Consider the following 24,646-nt stretch of genomic DNA (forward strand, 5'->3'; position numbering starts at 1 on the left):
CTCTGTGAGAAGTGTGATCACTCTAACTCGCTAGTTGTGGATTCTGCCCTTCTGTGTAGGCTTCCTTTGTCTCTGCCAACCTCCACTCCTCCCCCCTCCCTGGCCCGTCGTCCAATGGCCTCGTCTTCAGGTGTTGACCTTATCGGGTGGAGGTCAAAGCCAGGTCAGGGATCTGTTGCCAAGCAACCATCAGATAACTTGCAGGGGGGGGGGCAGGCACTCCGGCTGCCTCTCTCTGCCTGGGTTTCTGCTCTCGCTGTCATTCACTGCTTGTCATGTAATCTCATTTATTTGCAGACAATTGCCTGGACGTCAGAAAGGTTATCTACTCCCATGCTGTTGTAATGAAAATACATTCAAATATTAAAAGCAGCCAAGCCGGAGCCCACTTTCCAGCCAGCGCCACTTGGCAGCGTGGAACACGTCTGTTATTGAACCATCATGCTAACTGCCATGTTGTAACGTGAACCCTTTAAACAGGTAGCGTCGGAGGCCACTCGTGGCAAAATGACAGTAAGGTACCTGGCTGTCATAATTAAGTCAATTAGATTGGAAAAGAAGAAGGATGTGTCCAAATTGGCCCTCTATTCTTTGTGTAAAGCACAACGTTTGACCGGAATCATATTGGACCGGGTCAAAAGTAGGGCACTTGCGTGTGAATAGGGTGCCATTCCAGAACCCTACAACATGAAGGATTATGGGAGAGCAAGGTTGTGTGCTTGTGTCCCACCGAGAAATGAACAGCGAGGAATCTGCCCCCGATTTTATTTAAACCCACACGGCAACGTAAATAAGATATTTATCAGATTATATTGCATTAATAATAAAGACCCGAGGCGCAGTGTTTGCAAGTTATGTGTGTGTGTGTGTGAATAGACTGCTTGTGTGTGTGTGTGTGTGTGTGTATTATCTCTTCAAGAAAGCACTGTATGTGTGCGCGCGTGTGTGTGTGTGCTTGGAAATTGACCAATCCTTTGATGACTCATACTGAGAAACAAGTGGTTGTGCTCACCTCCCTGGCTTTAAATAGAGAGAACAAAAACCAAGGGCGGCAAAGCATTCTATTTAGAGAGAGAGAGAGAGAAAGAGCGCTGTTGCATCTTCACACAAACGCCATTTTCTCTTCCCACTCGGCTTCTCTGGCCACCTGGCCGTTCGTCAATGTGAAGACTAGAATGATTGTTAATTCTCATTCTGGTGGCCGACACCGCTAGGCCGTCCCCCCCCCCTCCCAAACCTCTTCTCACGAAGGTCCTTAGCAGAGGGTAAGAAGCAGGTGACAAGCTGACACGGTGTCCACGCTTCTCCGTCTCTTCTCCCCAGAGCGTCTATGGCGCGACACGTGCACTCTGTCACCGTCCTGTCAGCCGAGCCGGGGCAGAGGTTAAAACCTGCCGGGTCGGTTCGGAGGTGGCCATCGGCGGGGCTTTGTGTGAAACGCCACCTCAGCGATGGTCGACAAAAAGAGACATAGATAAGGTTGCTTCCGTTTGTCCCTGCCGGCCCATCCACCCCCGCCGCCCCTCCAGCCTTCATCCCTCCCCGGCCGGGCGCTAGAACGCTTCGCCGCGCTGCTAGAGGGGCGGAGGACGGGGCCCCGGCGTCCTACCTCGTCTGTGAGATTGGCACGTTCTGTAAAGAACGTCTTGGTGTCTTGGGCGCGTGCCAGCTGACATTCCACGGAGACAAATTGAGCGAGAGGCTCTGGGGCAGATTTATCAGGGACTGCTGGCCCACTATGGGAAGCCTCTTGTAATACAGCACTCCTGAGAAAGGGATGGAGAAATTAGTGCAAAACATTTCCCCCCATGCCGTTTAGGATATCAGCCACCACATTTACAGGCAGTCATGTGTCCATGGTCTCTTCTTTTATTTCTCATTTTGAGGCCGATAGCGGGTTAGAGACTCAGCGTGGACCATGATAATACCATGGAGTTGGTGTGCCCTGTTTCAATTCCAGGCACATTCATGAGGGTTAGTGGAGAATGTTGCTGTACACTGTTGAGTCACAGGTCCTCTGTGGCAGGAAGCACTCTTGGTCAAATGGCAACTAAGAGAGAGAGGAGGAGGAGAGAGAGGTGAAGAGAGAGAGAGTGGGAGAGAGAGGTGGAGAGAGAGAGAGAGAGAGTGGGAGAGAGATAAGGTGGAGAATGAGGAGGGGAGAGAGATGAAGACGAAAGAGAAATAAGGGAGTGTGGAGAGAGAAAAGAGAGGGAAAGGGAGAAAGGAGAGATGGATAGAATGAAAAAAAGAGATGTGTGGGATTTGAAAGGAACAGCTCCTGGCTGTCTTGGATATTTATTCCTTTCTAAAGCAATGAGGTGTTTGGTGAAAAAGGCCAGCCAGTGTTCTAAATGCTATACTGTGAGCTGTCAAATCAGTTTCTCTATCTAAAAACCGCTGTATGACACTACAATGTGTTGATCCCATGACCTACGCAGTCAACCAACAGAAAATATATACTCTGATATGTCAAGAGTCTCTTTTGAATTCTGAAAATACATTTTAGCAGTACATGAAATATCATGCAAATTCGGCATCAGCAATGGGTAGGTTCGCTTCGCACGCCGCCAAACGCGTCAGCGTAGCCAACTAAAACGCACCTGATCAAAAGCTGCATATCGTCATCCTCATCGGTTTATGTTCTACATCAATGTCAATATCGAAATTGCCCCCTATTGAGCATTCATCCACAGAGTGGTACAGTTCTCTCCCCTCTCCATATCACCTGCCAACATCTAGAGGTTGTCCTGCCAGGATGATGAACAGAGAGATAGGCTATGAAACACAAGGTGTGACAGTATGGCAATATGTTATGGGACGCGGCCAGGCAGAGGGTCTCATCATGAAAGCAGGATGAGAAGGCTTTGTTCCAAATGTCACGATGCATATTTATGGCCTGCCGATGGAGTGGCTCCTTGTATAAGTACCATCCATCCGTTTACCATCCAGTAGAGGTCTGACAAAAACACTAGCCACTCTCGGCTCACTCTCTGCATGGCTAGCAACTAGTGTGGGTAGCTCTCATTGTAGAGAAACATAAACCGCTCGGATAGCGGCGAAGTAGCCAGCATTTCACAGGACACTGTCATCTCCAAGTGTGAAATCATGTCAAACGTTGAGCGGAATTATAGTGTCATGTGATCACTGCTTTTGACATAAATATTTTAAATATGTAAAGAGGCTCCATACGTTTTTCTGGGAAACACTGAATTATACAAATGTGATAATCATATTTATAACCTTTACTAATCTAAATTATTAACCTCTTGGTGTGGTTTTAACACTCTCTTTAGTTACAAAAAATAAATAAAAGGAGCACCATCTTCCATTTACTACTTCCCACATCAGAAGACGACACAAATAGAGATATCAACGTCAGACCCCCGGCAGATTAGGGAACACAGAGAGGGCGTCAGACTGAAGCAGACACTCAGAGCAAAGCTCCAGTGAGCGCTCTCCCACTAAGAGGGGGGTCTCTAGGGAGACCAGCCCCGTGGGCAGGCCCGCTCCTGGGCTGCGATGTGGTGCAGGGTGGGGGCGGACTGACTGACTGCCTGGCTGTCTGTGGTGCTGCAGCTCCTGCGGGAGTGAACATGCCTCCGGGGCTAGGCTGATTTGAGCCGGTCCCAGCACCAACCCCTGTGGGACACCGACCAGGCCGACTCAGTTCCCCGAGCCCCTTTAAAGGCAGCTGGAGTTTGATGGGCGCGGAGACAGAGAAGGGGTTTTCATCCCTTTCTCTCTCTCTCTCTCACCATCTCTCTTTCTCCGTCTCTTTCAGACTTTCCCGACGCGGCTCTGTGGATTTCCTCCCAAATTACAGGGAGTGATTACACTATACCCCCCCACCCCCCCCCCTGCCTCACACCATGCCCGGCTCACCGGAGGGCCTTGGGGGCCAGCTAACCGCTGTCAACCGTCAACGCTCACAGCTGACTCATTAAGAGGAAGTCGGTCGGATGTGTCATTGGACTGGAAATAATAAGGAGGAATAAACTACAAAAGCACTGTAGCGTGTTATGCACGGCATTATTATATGTTTCTGCAGGTAACCAGGCTACAGTACTTCTGGTTCGGCTCTTGTGCACGTATTCCCGGAATGCTTTCAGGTTTTATCCAATGGTTCACACAAGATCGCACTGTACATTAATAACAGCGTGTCTGAACTACCTGCCTGCAAACAAATATAAGTTTGTCGAGACGTCCGCGGAACATTGTTTTTTTTTGCCGTTGTAACAATTCCCACTGGCTCGTCTGTTGGCCGCGGTGTCCATCACAGTAGCACCGATGGATGACATGTAGTTAAACCTGCTAGTGTGGCAAGACAGGCCAGCCTTGGAGGAAATCATCAAAACACCACAAGCGAATAGAACTGGCCTTCATAACTCCAGGCACGTCCCACACTGACTGAAGACATCCCGGTATCTAGGCAGGAAATCCCGGCGGCAGCTGTGGTTTCCATGGCCCTCCTCCTGATCAAGAGGGACTGTTGCCCATCACTTCCAAGCTATTACCTCCATACAGTAAGGGATTAGGAGGTAGATAGAACAAGGCAGCGCCAGCAGGCAATCTGTTTTTCATTTGAACAGTCCCTCGAGGTTTTCCATTATTCCCCTCCATATCGAGCCTGACCCGAAGAGAAAACCTGGCCTCGGAGGGTCAGCTTAGTCTAGACTCTCTGCACCAAGCCCACCACCCCCACGCCTCCTTTCATCCCCCCCCCCCCCTATCCACACAGCCTGCGGACACCAGAGGGATGCTCTGTACCTTCACTCACCCAGGACCTCGCCCCCCTCACTCCACTCTCTCTCTCTCCGCCACCCACATCCAAGCAACAATAGCATCTTCCACCACCATAATCTTTCTATTTCGCAGACCGTCCTCCAGAGGTCAGGGGTCGGTAGGTGGAGAGGGAAGGATTTGAGGGGGGGAAATCAACTGTTGCTCCCACCGGCTGTCCATTTGAGCCGACCACTGTTGTTATAGCTACTGGGCTGGTCAGACAGAGGAGAGAGGAGAGAAGCCACATCTGGCCACAACACACAGTTATTACGGTGACCGGGTGCCACTCTCAATTTCAATATCCTCCCCAAACTGGTCAGTGTGTAACGTTGAGGTTCTGATAAGATGTGAAGGGAGCACGGGTCACGACAAGTCGCTCTTAATGAATGTGAATCTGTCCTTGCTTCTTCCTGTCGGCAGATAACGTTCCCTTCTGTATGAGCTGGAGTGAATAAATGAAAGCAAGGACGTCTTTTATGACAATACTAGTCCAAAAATAGTGTGTCACTCGGTCCAAGTGGTAGGAACAGCGGCACAAAGACAAGACATATCACATGATCAAATTTGGATCTGAAGATTGCCCACCTATTCAGCCCCAGGGGACAATGGTGGTGTATTCCATGTCTACTAAACCAACGTGGTATTACAACTCAACACCAGTTAACATGTGATATTCATGGCTCCAGGTCATTATAATTCTGAATTGGTGCCAATACAATGAGAGGGAGACAGCAGAGTGCATAACTGTAATTAAATTCACATTTAAATTAAAGGAGCTCTCTACTGTACATCTCTACAACGACCAAAAGTATTGACCAATGACAGAGGATTTTTCTTTGTATTTGGTATGCACTAAAAATAGTTTAGTAAATAGTAAAATCTCTTTCAAACACAAGCGATTGATTCCCAAAGACTATAATGGGGGAGAAAAATAAATCGCCTAATTGAATATTCATTAACCTGTTCCTAGGTGTACACAAGGCCCTTAACCATTCTTGTTTATGACTTAAGGACTTGTAACATTGACCTTAGTTTAACACAGCAGCAGATACCAAATTAACCTCTAGCCTCCACAGGGCTAGCCATGCCCTGCTAACAAGCAACCTGTCTATACCACGCTACCAAGTACTTCATGATTCTACCTCTCACTGGTTCATTCTTCTCTCTCCCTTCCTCCGAACACACAAACACACACGTGCACACACATACTCTGCAGATGTTCTCTACTCTTTGTCATCATTCATTTTTCTCTTCAAAACACTGCTCAATGGTCACTCCTCCTCGCCCTTTTGCCATACATTCTGTCCCTCCTCCCAGACTCATTGTTCGTATACTTCATAACCTGTGTGGTTTTTGGGTCACGTGTCACACACCCTGGTATATCCAGATTATCAAAAGACATACTCTATTTTCATGAAATATAATGAGTCTTACACTGTGTGTAACAACAGCTTTATAGGGATCTAAATAATATTATCATCAAAATGTGAATCATCTATTTCCATCAGAGCCAATCAGAGTGGATTGCATTATCTTATCATGAGAATTACTATATTGATGATGCTGTGATAAAATGGACTTCATTAATCAAATTGTGGTTTGTGGTTGTATTTATAAAGACTATTTACTTATTGATGATTTAAGGAACTGAAATACAGGGCAGTATTTCAAATTTGCTAATTAGTAGAAGTTTCACATTGTTCCAGCCAAACTAATTAGAAAAGACCTGCCGATACACTCACTTGTTATATAATTTCCAAAACGCGGTTTTCACGGGTGGTGTTTGTCTTTTACTGGACACCATATACCAGAGACTGGTAAATGCGGCTGATTGGCCACTGCTACAGCCTAAACAACACAAGAGAAATCGTGCTACAAACGTATAGGTAGGTTAGCTAACAAGCTACTGCTAATTGTGCGGCTAGATTCCAAAGTGTATGTAACTATGCAATACTATATATGTATATTTAGATAATTGTCAGTACAGTAGTGTAACGATTTGTGCAATTTAAATATATATTTGCGTCGTCCTCAAATAAAACACATTCATTCGACAATTTCCCAATGCTAACTAGCTAATAGCTAGGCCCGTTATCCATTATTAGCATGTTAGCCTAGATACCGCCACTTGTTTTTGTGAGGATCTGTTAGTTAGCAATCTAACTCTAGATTAAGTATGCAAGTTAAACTATCACCAACGACTTATTGAAAGAAAATAAAGCAGGCTTGTTCTACCTGTGTTATTGTAACTCGAGAATACAATTGACCATGGCAGAACTACAGCGTAAAGATAATATAGCATACTGAATACAATTTAAGCGTGGTTTGTTTTATACTATTTAGAGATCGCAACTACCATATCGTAATCCAATTTTATTGGAAGAAGCGAACATTTTGAATAGGCTACTGTAATCTAGGTTGTGCATATTGGTAATCTACTTGTATTGTTGAACGTAAACTGTGTTTTGCTCTTCCAGGCGGAATCATGAGTCTCAGGAAGCAGACCCCGAGTGACTTCTTGAAGCAGATCATTGGCAGACCAGTTGTAGTCAAACTCAACTCGGGAGTGGATTACCGAGGTAAACACTTCATCGTTCAGAACGTTTTAAACAGTAACTGGTAATAATTACTGCACCACTCAAGATATCTTCATTCCTGAATGCCTTTTAACTTCCACCCCGGTCCGTATAGGTGTCCTAGCCTGTCTCGATGGCTACATGAACATTGCAGTGGAGCAGACTGAGGAGTACGTCAACGGCCAGCTGAAAAATAAATATGGAGATGCCTTTCTGAGAGGAAACAATGGTAAGAGGTGACCTACCACGAACAATTGTTTTTATTGAATAGCTATGAACGGTAATGTATTCCTCCGCCCAATACTTTTCAGTAATTGCCTATTTTTTATGACATAGCTCCCCCTTATCTTGCTTGTTTTCCTTGAATCTCATTTATATTTTACCGATAAGATCGAAAATAACCTGTCATCCTTACAACCTATCGTCATTATAATATCTAATTTTGTTATGTTTCCTTTCTTAGTGCTGTACATAAGCACCCAGAAGAGGAAGATGTGATGGAGAGGATTTTTGCTATTTTTTTTGTATTTGACATTCTGCTAAATGTATAATTAGAATATTTTTTGTATTGTCTCTGAACTAGTTTTTTTGGTTAACAAACAAACAAATGTTTTCAGATGTTTATGTTAATAAATTCGGTTTTCCCTACCACAGTCTAGTGGAATAGGTGAATGTTGTCTAATAATAAACCTGTGTGTGAAAGAGTCACATATGTTGCGTGTGAGTATAACTGTATCAGTACAGACTACATTTGTGTACACCCCTACTTGAGTACTGAAGTATATGAATTAAAATATTGAAGTATTCATTATCCGATGCTTGATTCCGTGCTAAACCAGAGGTTGGCTGAACATGAGCAATGATTCCTCTTGATAATATTCCCCCTATATGATGACTAAGCCTAAAGCCATGCTGATGGAAAGGCTACTCCAGCTCCAATCCAGTAATGCACTTTGTCCACTTAAGCGCTGCCAGCTTCCAATAACATCGGAGACCGTAAAGCACTGGGCGTAAGATACAACAAGGTGTCACAATGTTACTTATGGCTTGTTCTCCTTCAAAGTTATGGGACAGGTTATAAAGGATTCGCTTACCTGAAGGTCTACGTTCATCATCTCTATCACTTTCCAGAGTATATGAGAACTTGTCCTTAGACATTGAGGGGATTTGATTAATCTGCCTGTGAGGGCATGTTTTGTACCGGGGGGAAAAGTTGATTGCATTAGTTTTGGAACCGGGTTAACTCCCAGACGTGAGCCTGCTACCCCGTTCACTGGCCACAGTAGCGAAGCAAAAGACACAATTGAGCATGTGAAGTAATTATGTTGCTTTTGATAACTTCCTTATCTGCCTTCCTGTGAGGTCCAGGTGAATAATTCTGTGTGTTTTATGGGTGAGATGAAAACGTTACAGAGGGTTGCCGGTTATTGCTCAGTTTGAGAAGTGGGTTAACTTCCTCGTCTGTTCATGTTCTGGCCCGTTGACCTGGCGTTGCCTAACTGAATCAGCTTATTGTATCATAGCATGTGTTCCTCCGTTCAGACGTCGCTGATGCATTATGGGCCTTACAGGGTATTTCGAGTGTCAGTTAATTACATACGTCCTAAAAACCTGTCAGCCCTTGTAATGGTATGTCACCACTGTTGACGAGCGCGGCGTCTGAGTAGGGCAACGAGACGTACGCGCGGGAACGTACCAGAGGATCACGCATTGAGCTGCTGATCAATGTTGGTGGCCACCATTGCACAATTGGGATAAAATAGTGTTTTGCACCTGCATGTTGACTGGGCAAACTTTACGAAACAAATGTGGTCAAAGATAATTTTACAAGACATCTGGTGAATCCTAAGCCAGCTTCTTGCCACTAATAACTAGCTCTGAGGGTCCTCCAATATCACCTGAGTCTGAACAAATTGACAGGGTGACACCCAGAGAAAAGGATCAATAAACCCTTCCACTTCGGGACACACCTTCGACTTTAATGTGATCATTCAAGTTACACTTACAGATGAGCATGAAATTGAAATGAATACATCCCCACTGCCTTTCTACTAAAAATAAACCTCGACAACAGTCCAACATTTCATTGTGAAGGTATTTCATCTTCTACATGTGCCAAGTCTAGAAATCAGGCATAATTGTACATGGCATATAATTAGGCACGCTTATCCATTACGTTGTGTGAAATCACTCAAACTCAAATAATGCAGTGCCTTATGGGATCTCACTTCGCTCGTAAAACCTGTCTGCTTTATCTTGGCCCCATTGAAGTGGGTACCGCAGGGGTCTAATCAGCGCCCACACCCATGATCAGTCCCTCTGCTTTTTGCACATGTGGAAATGGCTGAGGCATGCGTGAACAGGAGAATGGAATGCAGGTGATTTTGTATTTAGCCATTGCCTGTTTACTGGGAGGGGCTGTTTGTCAACCAGCAGTTAGGATGTTTTTGGTTGACCCACAGGAATGTGACCGAAGATGTGATTCAACCAAGAAACCAACTTTACAGTGATTCGGTTACGTGGGAACAAATAAAAAAAGTATTTGCACAGAGTTCTACAAAATGTCACCATCAGCAGCAATATTGAGGACTTTCACCATTTTGAAGTAGTTACTTTTTGGGTTGTTTGGCTCATCAGAGATGAGTCCTCTAAGTCTATGGTCTGTCCTCTGGCTCATCAGAGATGAGTCCTCTATCTAAGTCTAAGGTCTGTCCTCTGGCTCATCAGAGATGAGTCCTCTATCTAAGTCTATGATCTGTCCTCTGGCTCATCAGAGATGAGTCCTCTATCTAAGTCTATGATCTGTCCTCTGGCTCATCAGAGATGAGTCCTCTATCTAAGTCTATGGTCTGTCCTCTGGCTCATCCGAGATGAGTCCTCTATCTAAGTCCATGGTCTGTCCTCCTTGCCTTTCTTTTCATGGTACCACCTGCAGGCTATGGTAGGTTCTACGAACATATAAACAAATCTGCCATAAATGCTACCTGCTTACTTCTTATAGTGGATGCTTAGTAACAAGAGTTGCAACTTCAGAATGTGATGTAGCCTGGAAGTGTTAAGATTTTTAATGTGGCAGGTGATAGGATTTCTCACCACCCACGTACAAAGTAGCTCTTTTTCCAACACACTTTCCTGTGTTTAGACACACACACACACACAGTATACCTGAAATTGCTATCAAAGCGAGGACCGGAAATGTTGTGTGCTTCAAAAAGTGAAGTTCTAGTCCCTATCTTACTCTAGCCTTTACAGTAATTGTAAACTAACCCTAACCTCAGTAACCTGAATGCCTAAACCTAGGGTTAGGGTACAGCCCTAATTCTAGCCTTAAAACATATTCTATCCCTAAACCTGAAAAAGGACAAAAGGTCCTCACTTTCTCAAAAGGCCCTCACTTAAATCATGTAAAACTCAAACTGGTCCTCACTCTAATATCAGTTTGAGCACACACACGTTTCTTTCATTCCCAAACACATTGTCCCCGTCGTAAGCGGATGATGGACAGAGGCTTTTTGTCGCCAATAAGTCAATCTCTACCCTCATCGCCCCCCTAACCGATACCTGCTGACAAACCCCTCCTAAAAAACACCACGCATAACATGTGCAAAAGACCTGCGACGTTACCCCATTTCCCCCCGTCCAAGTGGATGATCAGCGGATGAGTTCAAACCGAACGCGGCAATAGTTCATTTACGCTAGTATAAGAACACAGTAATTGTTTGATTCATCAGGCCTTTAATTATCTCCTTGGAGGAGGGCTGTGTTATTGGGGAGGGGGTTTCCGACGGGAGATTTCGCAGGGCCTTGTTTTCCACCCGGTACATGCGCACTCTGGCCCCAGCTAGGAGACAAAAGACTGCCAAGGTCAGGCCCGACTTGAGGATGAAGGACACGTTATTGATCAAACTCCCTCCGCCGAAGCCGAGCCACAGAGCGGATGAGGGGAGTGAGAGGGGGGCAACGAGGGCTCGCTGCAGAGTGCACACAAACACACATGGATACAGACACACTGACAAAGACACACAAAGACACACTCACCCACACGGATATAGACACACTGACAAAGACACAAAAACACACACACCCACAAGGATATAGACACACTGACAAATACACACAAACACACACACACACACACACACGGATATAGACACACTGACAAATACACACAAACACACACACACACACGGATATAGACACACTGACAAATACACACACACACGGATATAAACACACTGACAAATACACACACACACGGATAAAGACACACTGACAAAGACACACAAACACGCAAAGACACACACGGATATAGACACACTGACAAATACACACAAAGACACACACACACACACACACACACACACACATGGACAAAGACACGCCAACACACACAGTGATATCTGTATCTCTGCATGTGTCTTTTGAGTGTCTCTATCTGTCTTCCGCACACGCACACACACACACACACACAGAGAGAATCATAACGGCAGCTAGTGAGGTTAGCCCGGGCAAATATTTACCTAGTGGAACCATAATGCAGCCGCTGGCTCTACGGCCTCACAGGGAGCCCAATTAATACTGTTCACACTGGCGACCCAACGAGTGGGCCTCGTACCGTTATGCTACAGACGCGGACTGGCGAGACACACGCCCTGACTATACAATAATGCAGTGTATGAGATTGTTGAGCATGATGTGTGTGTGTGTGTGGGGGTGGGTGTTTGTATGTCTGGAGAAGTGTGTGTCTGGGAGTGTGTATGTATTGACTCTAAACGGTGCAGTCACGTTTTCCCAACCAACCCTTTTCCCTTTTGTAACCCCGTTAAATAGGGAGTTGGATGAAAACGTGTCGACTCCGTGTGTGTTGGGTTTTTCTGTAGAATCCACAGAGCGGACGCACTCTGTCCACCTTGCCCATGAAAAGGTGCTCGCCACTCAGGGTTGCCCAAGGACGCTGCGGTGAACACACAATCTCCCTCTCTCTCTCTCCCCTGCTCAAGTCTCTGTCACACAAGGTGACGGCCCTTGTCACTGAAGAGCAGTCAGGTGAGTCAAAGTCTAACAGCACCACCAGCTGCCGATGCCAGTTACTACAGCAGAGGGGGAAAGACTCAGAGAGAGAATCAGAGAGAGAATCAGAGAGAGACAGACTGAGAATCAGAGAGAGAATCTGAGAGTGACAGACTGAGAATCAGAGAGAGAATCAGAGAGAGACAGACTGAGAATCAGAGAGAGAATCTGAGAGTGACAGACTGAGAATCAGAGAGAGAATCAGAGAGAGACAGACTGAGAATCAGAGAGAGAATCAGAGAGAGACAGACTGAGAATCAGAGAGAGAATCAGAGAGAGAATCAGAGAGAGACAGACTGAGAGAGAATCAGAGAGAGAATCAGAGAGGGAATCAGAGAGAGAATCAGAGAGCGACAGACAGAGAGAGAATCAGAGAGAGAGAATCAGAGAGAATCAGAGAGAGAGAATCAGAGAGAGAGAATCAGAGAGAAAGAATCAGAGAGAGGGAATCAGAGAGAATCAGAGAGAAAGAATCAGAGAGAGGGAATCAGAGAGAATCAGAGAGAGAGAGAATCAGAGAGAGAGAATCAGACAGAGAGTCAATGACCTTGACTTATCACACTGTTGGTCATCTGGATCAAAGGGACAAACATGTCTGTCCTCTTCTGTTGACTCGATTGTGGGTTCAAGTTGTACTGCCTGGATAACTGTCCTCTTTTTGGACGTAAGAGTGTATTCAGGTTCCCCCTCCCCTTTGTATATCCCTGATGTGTGATTGTTGTCTTGTTTAGGAAATACAGATGGAAAGAAAAAATGATCTGGGATTTGTCCTGAATAAACTTGGCCTGCCTAGACCTTAAATTGTTTGACTGCCTGGTTAGGTTACTGGCTGATTAATTGGTTACTGCTGGATTGGATGTCTAGTGGGCTGTTTGACTGGTTAGCTGGTTACTGGTTGACTGTCATGAGTTTAAGATATAAACGATGCTACTCCCTCCCTTCCTCTACAGTGCCTCACTCTCTTCTCGTGTTCCACTCAGGGGTCAGGGGTTAGAGGTTACAGGTTACCCAGGAATAAACACTCACCTCAGACAGGATTTCCACATTCAGGGAAAATGGGAATTTAAATGCGTGACACATTGACTGTACAGTATGTTTGCCTGAATAGACACAGCAGAACACCCTAAAACACCAGGTGAACACACCGCCCGAAGAGACGCCGCGGCTCTCCACAACACCAAGATCAAGTTCCCTGAGCGTTTTGCTTCTGAGTTGGAGGCTGGGACCCTGGTCTGGCCCCCTCACGCCACCTGCCCACCCCAGCACCCCAGGCCTCTTATTTTAGCCCAGCTAGCGTAGCCGCGTACACGGTCAACCTTGGCCAGGAATGTGAACTCCGACCTTCTTATCTGAAAGGAGCTATTCCGAGAAAGGGCGCCGTGATTTATCTTGGCCCCAGACGGCCGGCAGTGTGAAGCCTGGCCAGGCCAGGGGACAGAGCGGTGCAAAGGACCTTTGCCACCCTTCTAGAAGAGGCCATGGGGCATATACCCACAATGCACTGGACATACATACTCCCACTTCTGTTAACCCCAGAAGGACCACACTGAAGGCTACAAGTCCATATATGGTGCTAATCCAACCATGTTGTGCTACGAGCCAACTCATTCAGCTCAAGGAAGGACCAACGAGTACATCTGAATATCAGATGCATGTGGGCCTTGCTAGTGGCCTGGTGGACTGAGGAACCGTGTTGTTGCTTTCCAGGTTCAGTACTGCTGGGCCACAAATCACTGCGCACATTGGCCCAGCGGTGTTCAGTGGGTTGGAGGGAGGAAAGGTCACTGAGGATTACCTGGTCACGTCGCGCTCTAGCGCCTCCTTGTGGACGGTCGGGGGCTGTGGGGGATATGAGGGATGTACTACTAACTTTTCTCAGTTTCCTCCAGTTTTAAATTTTAGAAGGAGATGAGGTCCTGGTCCACACCTGCGGATTACCTGGTTATGGGGGCCCGTTGCTGTCCTTGTCCACCTGGTCATACTTCTGACCTAGTCTAAAATCAAATAGACTCTGGATTTAGCCCAGAGAAATGTATTTATTATTCCAATTGGACTCTTAATATCTCACCCGGCACAGCCAGAAGAGGACTGGTCACCCCTCTGAGCCTGGGTCCTCTCTAGGTTTCTTCCTAAAATTCGACCTTAGGGAGTTTTTCCTAGCCACTGAAATTCAACACTACTGTTGTTTGCTCCTTGGGGTTTAAGGCCGGGTGTCTCTGTAAAGCACTTTGTGACAACTGCTGTTGTAAAAAGGGCTTTAAAAATACATTTGATTGATTTGATTGATTGACTGTAGGCTGACGTTAGACAGAGGAGCGCTCTCCTCCAATCAAATGGATCCCAGCTCACTCTCAGCTGACAGGGCCGTGCTGCACAAAGCAGCCTGGTGGGACCCTGTTCAGGTGAAGCATATTCCAAACTTTGACAGGCCCATTGGAAGGTACTACAACTACTGTCATCCTACTGTCATCCTACTGTCATACAACTGTCATCCTACTGTCATCCGACTGTCATCCGACTGTCATATGACTTGTCATACGACTGTCATACTACTGTCATCTTACTGTCATACGACTGTCATCCAACTGTCATACGACTGTCATCCTACTGTCATACAACTGTCATCCTACTGTCATCCTACTGTCATCCTACTGTCATATGACTGTCATCCTACTGTCATACTACTGTCATACTACTGTCATACGACTGTCATATTACTGTCATCCTACTGTCATCCTACTGTCATCCTACTGTCATATGACTGTCATCCTACTGTCATACGACTGTCATACTACTGTCATATTACTGTCATACGACTGTCATCCGACTGTCATACGACTTGTCATACGACTGTCATAGTACTGTCATCTTACTGTCATACGACTGTCATCCAACTGTCATCCAACTGTCATACGACTGTCATCCTACTGTCATACAACTGTCATCCTACTGTCATCCTACTGTCATATGACTGTCATCCTACTGTCATACTACTGTCATACTACTGTCATACTACTGTCATACGACTGTCATATTACTGTCATACGACTGTCATCCTACTGTCATGCTACTGTCATCCTACTGTCATCCTACTGTCATATGACTGTCATCCTACTGTCATACGACTGTCATACTACTGTCATATTACTGTCATATTACTGTCATACGACTGTCATCCTACTGTCATACGACTGTCATCCTACTGTCATACGACTGTCATCCTACTGTCATCCTACTGTCCTACTACTATGTGGTTCTGTCCTATTCCCCAGAAGTCTTCCTAGCATGTGCATTTGGAGATGAGGTATTTAAGTTAACAGCGGTGTCATAGTCATGTCACAGAGCATGTAGGTACTGTAGCCATGTATTTTCCATCCATTCTCTTCCTGGGTTTTGGGATACAACAGTTTTCTGTTTGGCACCAGTCTTTCCAGGTTGCATTTGGAGATTTCAGATTTGCATGAAACACAAACTAACCCCGCACTCAGGCAATTAGCCTCCATTACGACACGCTTCTGAGTGCCAATTTGTCCGTCGCTGAAGGTAATGCAGAGTGTTGCTGGCAAGAGCCCAACATGGTAATGGAATTGCTCGGCGGAAGCGAATGTCTTTTGTTGTTGGTTCTCTACTGGAAGTTAACGGCTCTAGTGTGTGTGTGTGTGTGTGTGTCGGCTGGACAGTGTCACTGGGTGAAGCCGCCAAAAAATAAAGGGGTGGAGAGGGCTAAGGAATCATTGGATGACCCTTGACCTCTACTGATGACATTGTGTGATTTTGTCTGGAAGTATGTAGAGGGAAGATGGGCAGCTGAATTGCCCTTGGAATAAAGCCTTTTCTATTACAATCTTTAAGTTCTTCCATCAACGTGTTCTGTTCCGTGTCTCAGTTTGTAATTTTAGATACATTTAACATGGCAGAGCTGAACACAAAAGGTTTAATGAACTATTGACAGAATCCACTTTCTGAGCAACTGTAAAATAATTGAAATGTAAAACACATTTCCTGTATAATGTAGCTCAGTATTGTTAATTTTTGTATTTTTGCCCGCTTTTATCAAGGGTGCCACAAACATTGGTCCAGACTGCATCTACAGTGTATGATAATCAAATACCACAATCGGAGAAAGCCCACTCAACTGCAGGCCCCAGTTATTACTTATTCCTGGTGGGGCCGCTCTGACTGTTTATTACCCCCACTCCACAGAGGGGATGCCCCAGAGCAAGACATCTCACTGGCTCATTTAATTTTTGGTGGTGGGTGGGCGGTGGAGTGGACTCTGGTCTGCTTTACAAAAATAAATCAAATAAAACTGCTAGTGAAATGTCTCACTCCCAGGCACACCTACAGTAGGGCGGGGTCACTGAGCACATCCGGACAGTCAACATCAATCCTATGGTGAAGGGCTCAAATTGGCCATCTTATAAAGGTCAACAATTTTTTATGAACAACCATGGAGTCCATAGAAGGTTGGCCGTAATTTCTGTTTAGGTTTTAGTGGGTTTAGAGAGCAAGAAAAGGCGGCAGGCAGGAAGTAGGCGATGGAGATCTACGGGCGTGTTTTTGCGCCGATTAGCTTCAGCTCACTTGATTACTTGAGTGCTGCCAGCTGGGAATGTTCTGGGACGTCCTCAGAGACATATTTCTTCGTCTGTGACATCTCTTTCTTATCATTCCCCAAAACTCTGTTTTGACTGACACTGACCTTTAAACCTAAATTATCTTATTTACACTTTGTAATCAATTTGAAAACTAGGATAAATGTTTTGGGTCTTACTGACGCGACAAAGGCTCTTAAAATATGTTTTGGACATTGGACAGGTTTCAGAACACTGACTGATCCACAAATAACCTTGCATGGCAAATAACAACTCAACTATTATGCAGTCAGTGAATCGCAATCCACACATGATTCAGGTGTGTGTGTGTGTGTTTGTGTGTGTGAGAAAGAGTGTGAGCTTGTGAGTGAGACAGGTGTGTGTGTGTGTGTGTGTGAGAGAGAGAGAGAGTGAGTGGCTGAGTGAGACAAGGGTGTGTGTGTGTGTGTGTGTGCCAGTTAGAGAAGCTCATCGGCTTGACTTGGTGCACTTTGCGTGGCTCAGAGAGACGCTGTGATATTGCTCAAGGGTAAACCCAGACAGAAGAGTTATGACTTCAGCCCATCTCCGGCCATCAGGGAGGTCATAAGCATGCCACACACACACACACACACACACACACGCGCGTTCTGCTCTCTGGACTCGGGCCAGTCTCAAAGGCAGGGCACTGTCATAAACACAATTAAGGACTCTTAGACCTGGGCCCTCATCCCTCCACTCTCTGTGTCACTGCGTATTACACATGAGGCTGTGTGTGTGTGTGTGTGTGTGTATGTGTGTGTGTGGGCCAAGCAGGCTGGGAGGCAGAGGCACCTTTCAGATAAAGATATGATTCCAATAAACCAGCGGGTAAAAACAAGCGGTTGTTAAATTCAATGTGACACTGGCCAGGTTTGGGCACTTATGCTTTTTACGGGGCGTGTCACTTTGGGAGATTTAACAAGCATCAGAGTAGCGGAGGGGCGACTGCTTTGCCCTCCGCCCCCCCCGACCGTGTCCACATCGTGCCCTAGACCCTAAATAGTGCCCTTCTTTTGACCAAGGGCCTCATGGGTAAAGACACTACCATAGTGTAAATAGGGGGTCGATTAGGAGGCATATTTAGTCAGACTGGGGGACAAAGACCTGCCAGGAAGGCTATCGTGAGGACTGAGAGGAGACTGAGGTAAAGCTCGCCGACCCACGACCCACGACTTCTATGAACTGTCCACTCCATCCTTTCGAGTTTCATTTGAAAAGAACCACTGCATCCGCGCCGTGTGATCTGTTCTTGCATCACCTTCACGTTTCACCTGCTTCCTGAATTAGCTGGTTGCATTAATGCGGCCGTCGCTCTTTGCTGGCTTGTAAGTTCGACAAAAAAAAGGGAAAAATGTCAAGTGAGGTCACCGATATACAAATCGGCGTGTTCCATTACTTGGTCGGTGTAAAGCCTTTCACCTTCTCATTAGTGCTCTTATAAAAACCCTTCTGTGGCCTCTCTTGTTCAAAACAAAGCCCCCTTCTGCCCTCTTGTGGTGAGCATCGGAACTGCTACCAGTAAATATTGGCTTCAGTGGGTGCGCATGCTGTGCTACAGTAGCCCTCTTGTTCCCTTCGTTTTAATTGACCTGGATCTGTTCCTTTCCGCTGCTGTAATGAAAAAGGAAGATGTGCCTGGAGAATCCTGTCAGTTTGGCCCCGCAGCGATTCCCACCGCCTGAAATTGGGTCCCTACTTACAACAGACACTGTTTGAAGCAGAGCACGAATAAAACATTTACAAGACCTGGGTGCTACAATGCCTCATAATGAATAATTGAAAAAAATATATATGCATTTCAGATGGATAGTAGAGTCAGGAATTGTAATATATTTCAATTTATTGTTACTGTAAATTCATTAAAGAAACACTTTTGCATATATTTGAGTGAGCTTTTACACCATTTATGTGTTAAGGCAATTCTTTTTGGTAAAGAATGGGTAAAATATTAATTTGAATATTTCACACTGCATATTTCACAGTAGTTAAACATAGAGAATGAGCAATGTCTTTTTTTGAGAAACAGAAGCTAGAACAAATGGGATGCATGCTAATTTGAGAACGGCACCGAAAAGAAACGCAACTACTATCTGATATATATTAATGTTATCTGTGTAGGCCTCTGCATGTGACAGACTTAAATTCACATTATTATTAATAAAACTCAATCAATATTATACATAATGAAACAGAGACCATTCAATCATAACATCTTGGCTAATAGATGAACAGATGTAGCCCTTTCGAAAACACAGACAAAATCAAAACATAGTAACTAATAGATCATAGAAGGGAGAGAAATCTAACAAAGAAGCAATGTGTTTGTGTTATCTGAGTGACTATGAAACATTAATAATACAATATGGACAGAAACATTATTGTCAGTGTGTAATTATGTACATACCTACAACATTAGAATATTTCATTTGGCTTGGTAAACACCATATCTGTGAGTAATTAGGCTTTTAATCTACTCTATTACATCAATGCAAAACTATGGAATATGTTCTCTATGTGCAATGATGGGAAAAAACATATTCAAAACTCAACCCCCCTGATGGCTAAAGTCAAAGTGAATCTCTTTTTGTGTTTTAGTTGTTGCATATAAAGAGGGGGAGTTTGTGCTTGTGTGTGTGTCTGTGTGTGTGTATGTCCGTCCTAATTAAGCGTGGCTGGTTTCTTGGACCAGGGGGAAGTGGAACCGAAACCTCACAGCCGTTAAATCAGGACAATGCTTTTTGTGTCACTGGAGTTGGCATAACCTCTCTCTTTCCTCCCCCATCCTCCCCCGACAGCTCCCCTCTTCCTCCCAGATCCACACAGCTGCCATGTAGTTCTGGGCTCCAAAAATAAATGATTCCTCCCCGGGTGCCATGGCCGGGCAAGTTGGCAGGGTCTGACCGGTCTCGTTATGGGTTGCCGCTGCCCTCTAGTGGCGCCGGGTGACACTGCACAGGCCGCGCCGACCTACGGAGCTACACCGCGCGTGTCTGAGGAACACCCAGAGTGTCCGCTCTAACATGAACCTACATCCTTAACAAACCAACATTTAGCGGTTAGCGTCACAACCGTAGATTGTCTGGTTTTCTGAGCGCAACTGCGGTTGGAAAGCAGTCGAACGTCGTTAGATGAGGCCGAGTCCGGTCGACTTTAATGCACTCACTGTGACCTTCCAGTTGGTTACAACCAGAGACACACACACTTACCCACCTTCTGCAGCTATTGGACTGGTCCAAGACCCAGTAGACAGACCGCGAGCACTCACTCCCTGGGAGGCTGGCTAAGCATGGCTGGCCAAACTGAGACAGCTCTCACGGCTCTGAAGGATGAAGGGGTGAGGAATGCCCCCCACCCAAACCCAACTCCTACTTCTAACTCCTCAATCCCCCGGCCCAGAATGGGGTTCTTGTGCTGATTGAGGCACCAGCAGGAGATTCGCGCTGGGGTTGGAAAGCCCTACTAGAGTGACCTGGAGCAGAGGACACAACAGGACAACCCCAGGGTCTCCAAGGCGAAACAGCCCTTAACAGCACTTAACAAACCCTAAACTTTAACCTGACCCTAAACCTAACCTACAGGACCGACTCCAGGCATAAGCAGGGGGCCTCTGACTGCTTGGGGAGAGGGGACCCCAACAAAAAATGTTGCACTGCTAACAATAGCATCCATGCCTAAATTGAAGGTAGTTTTAACCCTAACCCCATTTCTGGCCAAAACCAAACACTTAAGCCAAAACAAATAGCCATTTTAAAAACAGAGACAGGAAAAAACGTCCCCATTAGTTAAATTTTTCTGATTTAAACACTGCTTTCTCCCCGTTATATAGTTCAGTAAGAAACACACACACACACACACACAAAAGAACGGGCTCTCTCCGCAGTTTTTCCATTGTTTCAGCTTAATACAGTGGCTGACTATGGTAAATGAATTGGCCTGGAGGCCTGGTCCTTCAGTATTAATATGACATTCTCTACGGGAGCCCTAATACATCTTTCATCCATTTAATTAGTTTCTCTGTCTCATCAGTTGGTCAGATCTATTTTACACTTGACAATTAGGCTGGTCCGGCTACCATCCACAGAATCCATCAAATGCATGCATCGCATCTCTCAGGAATATTCAGACTTAATACATATTCAATAGTTAAGTTATTGTTTTCAAAGATAAATGAGTTTGGAGGATTGAGAGTGATTTAAATTGTATTTCTTTGGTGGATATTTCATTGACCGAAGTAGAAGCAATCATAAATAATTGGAGACGGTATTTAGATATATATATATAAAAATGCAGTTGATTGTCTGGCTTAGAAGGCTTTGGGCTCTTTTATCAAATCACTTACTTTTAATCTCTAAAGGATTTTAGGCGTATGCCTACAACTAAAATAATAATATATGTATATACCATATATAAATATATATATTAAATTGACATTGATGCTATACAGATTTATACTGTTGCTCTGAGTTATTCTGAAATTCCCCAACATAATTGAGAGAAGTTATTATTTGAGACATATGTGACCTGCTGTTCTCTAAATAGCCACTAGGGGTCAGGCTTAAACAATGCATTGGCCATCTAACACTCTCTAACATCATCTAACACCAACTACTAGTTCAACGAGAGAGTTCTACTAGGAACAACAAGCCTTCATCATTTAGATCTGATAGTAAAAGGAGTCCGTCAGAATAATCTACCAGGGAAAGTACACAAACAGGCTGTACTTAAAAAAATCTTCAAAATTCTTTAAACTATAAACTAGTAAAATATGTCATGCTATGGAAAATTTTAAACAATGCAATGTTGGGAAAATGTTATAGTTGACAAATTGCCAAAGACAATAATCTGAATTAAAAACTATTTTTAAACAAAACACACAGCCTCTGGCTTCATATGGCATAACCTGTATTACACCATTCATAACCTCTTGGGGACAGCACAGCAGCTATATATTATAACATCCATACATACCCTCTGGCTTTCTCAACATCCCTGCGGCTAAAGATATACAAACTATGCATCCGGAACAATCTTTCTGAAATGGAGCAGTGTGAATTACACACCTTTCAGATAATTCTTCAACTATTAAACGTGCTGCAGAATACACAAGGCAAAGGAAAACATGGACCTACAGGCAGATAGACAGACGGACAGACAGGCAGACAGACGGACAGACAGGCAAAAAAAACAACCCAATAATTTAAAGGAGATAAAGCGAGGGAAGAATCCAGACCCAGACAGTAAGAAACCAGGCAATATCAGTCATTTTAGACTCCAGCCTGAATGTGGAACGTTGCTGATGGGTAGGTGTTCTAACTAACGTGTAGGTTCTCTCCCTGCCAAGGAAGAGTGGGAAACATTACTACATCTCAGCGTTTCCGGCACCACGCTCCACAGGTGGACACGCTCCAAGAATTGACGGTCAAACATTGGTTTCACAAAAGGGAGGGGAAAGGAATGGGCCTTTGGTTAAACATATACACACCCGCACAAACACACACACGCACACACACACACACACACACAGGTATAGATTTCCATCCCTACAAACCAAGTAGCATTCTGGTTTTTATTCAAACGTGCTGAGGGAATAAAGGGAATTCTGACTGTGTGTTTTGTTGTGTGTTTTGTTGTGTGTGGTTGTGTGTGTTTGGGTTTAAGCAGAAGTCTGCTGTCTAACCAAGGGCTAATACACTTCACCCCCAGAGCCACCACAACACACCACTGTCTTAACAGCCTGTCAGAGACAGAGTGATTGTTCTCTCAGAACCTTTAACAACACTCCAGGTAGTAAGCACGCGCACACATGCACACACACACAGACACACACACACACACACACACACACACACACACAGCGACTAATAGGCACTGATGTTCTTGTTTAATGGAACCTGAGCTGTAGAGAATTGGCCTGCTGGGGTAAGAGAGGCCCTCTGGGCAAGAACACATGAACCTTCTGGACGGTGTTACTGTAGCTGTGTTTCTCAGATCTGTCTGGGAGTAAAACGTGGGTAAACCTGCTTCTGTTAACTATTTCAGTAATGAGCGTTTGCTTTATGTTTTGTCAGACACGCACAGAGAAAGACATCACAGTGGAACAGCTACAGCCTAGACTCAAAGCTACTGTATTTAACATGGAAGAGTCGTTTGTCTTGTACCATCCCCCAATCCAGCCCAATTAGCCAATTAAGGCTAATTACCTCCAGCTTTGGCACATGGCGTGAGCGTTTTATAATTCCCCATTCATAATCATATCTGTCTTCACATGGTGCCCATGATAAGCCCATGATAAGCCCTAACGGCATCCGGCATCCAGACCACCCACAGTGCTCCCCAGGTAGACCCCTCTACAACCTCTGACTCTCCAGACCGAGGCATTACCTGGGTAAAGCATTACCCAGCCACTACATTATCTTGACATTATCGTATCTGGCCACTACTTTATATAAAAAAAATGTGTTCCTGAAAATGTTACGGTAACTTACAATCTGCATTGACAAGTGGCTATATTAGGAGCAGAGCCTGCTAACAGCCAGACCATCCGATGAAGCAGAATAATCTTTGCAACCATGTTGCTGAAACGACAAAATACTGGTCACATTAAGGTCCTGCATTTGTACCTCGTCTGTCTCAGTCCACCATACAACTGTCGCCAATGTGACTAATCTCTGTTGGTGACAATCAGGTCACGAAGCTTACTGAACCGTGATATTCTCTCTTGCGCAGATATCTCTCTCCTCTCTCCTCTCTCCTCTCTCCTCTCCCTCCCCCCCTCTCTCCTTCCCTCTTCCCTCTCTCTTTCTCCTTCCTTGTCTCTCTGTCGCCCTCCTCGTCTCCCCCTCTCTCTCCACACCTACAGTACTGATGGCATTCTCCCGACTTTTTTACACTTTCAACAGTATAAGTGAATTACTTGAGTTCTACATTATTAAAACAGCAGAAATTATTTATCTAATATTTATTTATTATTTATATTCGTACACAGAGGTTGTCCATTGGGACCGGGTCTCATTTTCAGTCTCCTATTTTGTAAACAGACAGTGGAAGGAACGACAGTTCTTCTGATTTAAAGAGACAGCCCCTGCTTATGGAGAGTGATGCCTGCCTTGAATTCAAATGGAACAGGGATCAATCTTTTATATTTTCCGTGCTGCATATGCGTCTCATCCTTTTTTCTTCTCTTCCAAATGGACAATAGGAGAAACTGGTGGGTTTATAGCGGAAAAAAGACAAAAGCGAAGAAAAGAAACACCTAGCTTTATGAACTGACAACCCTTGGCAAACTGGGTTAAAACATGCCCAAGACTGGATAATTATTTATTCATCATAGGCTATGTGGGGGCATCTGAACCTAGTTCCTCACTATGTCATAGATGAGAAATGAACCCTAACTCGTTTATTATTATCAGGAACTAAATGCTGAGTATGAACAGCACCAGGTCAATTTCTGAAACAGTTTTAATTTATTTTTTCATTTACTGACAGTCTCTTAATTAGCACAGCTGCAATGTATATACAGAATCTCACAAGAGTGAGTTCAACCCTCACATTTTTGTAAATATTTGATTATATCTTTTCATGTGACAACACTGAAGAAAT

The 24,646-nt window shown here is 44.8% G+C and overlaps 1 protein-coding gene across 2 annotated transcripts; it reads left to right on the plus strand.

Moving 5' to 3' along the window:
• Positions 1–6,579: 6,579 nt before the first annotated feature.
• Positions 6,580–8,069, plus strand: lsm6 (LSM6 homolog, U6 small nuclear RNA and mRNA degradation associated). Of its 2 annotated transcripts, none has more exons than XM_010888301.3 (4): positions 6,580–6,671; positions 7,263–7,364; positions 7,477–7,590; positions 7,825–8,069. In XM_010888301.3, the coding sequence occupies exons 2-4, from the start codon at positions 7,271–7,273 to the stop codon at positions 7,857–7,859; spliced, it is 243 nt and encodes an 80-aa protein (XP_010886603.1). In that variant the 5' UTR covers positions 6,580–6,671; positions 7,263–7,270; the 3' UTR covers positions 7,860–8,069. The 2 variants fall into 2 exon arrangements, with proteins under 2 accessions (XP_010886603.1, XP_010886604.1); XM_010888302.3 differs by having other exon boundaries at positions 6,643–6,720.
• The last annotated feature ends 16,577 nt before the right edge of the window (positions 8,070–24,646 follow it).

This window comes from Esox lucius, chromosome 25 (assembly GCF_011004845.1).
Source record: "Esox lucius isolate fEsoLuc1 chromosome 25, fEsoLuc1.pri, whole genome shotgun sequence".
NCBI classification, from domain to species: domain Eukaryota; kingdom Metazoa; phylum Chordata; class Actinopteri; order Esociformes; family Esocidae; genus Esox; species Esox lucius.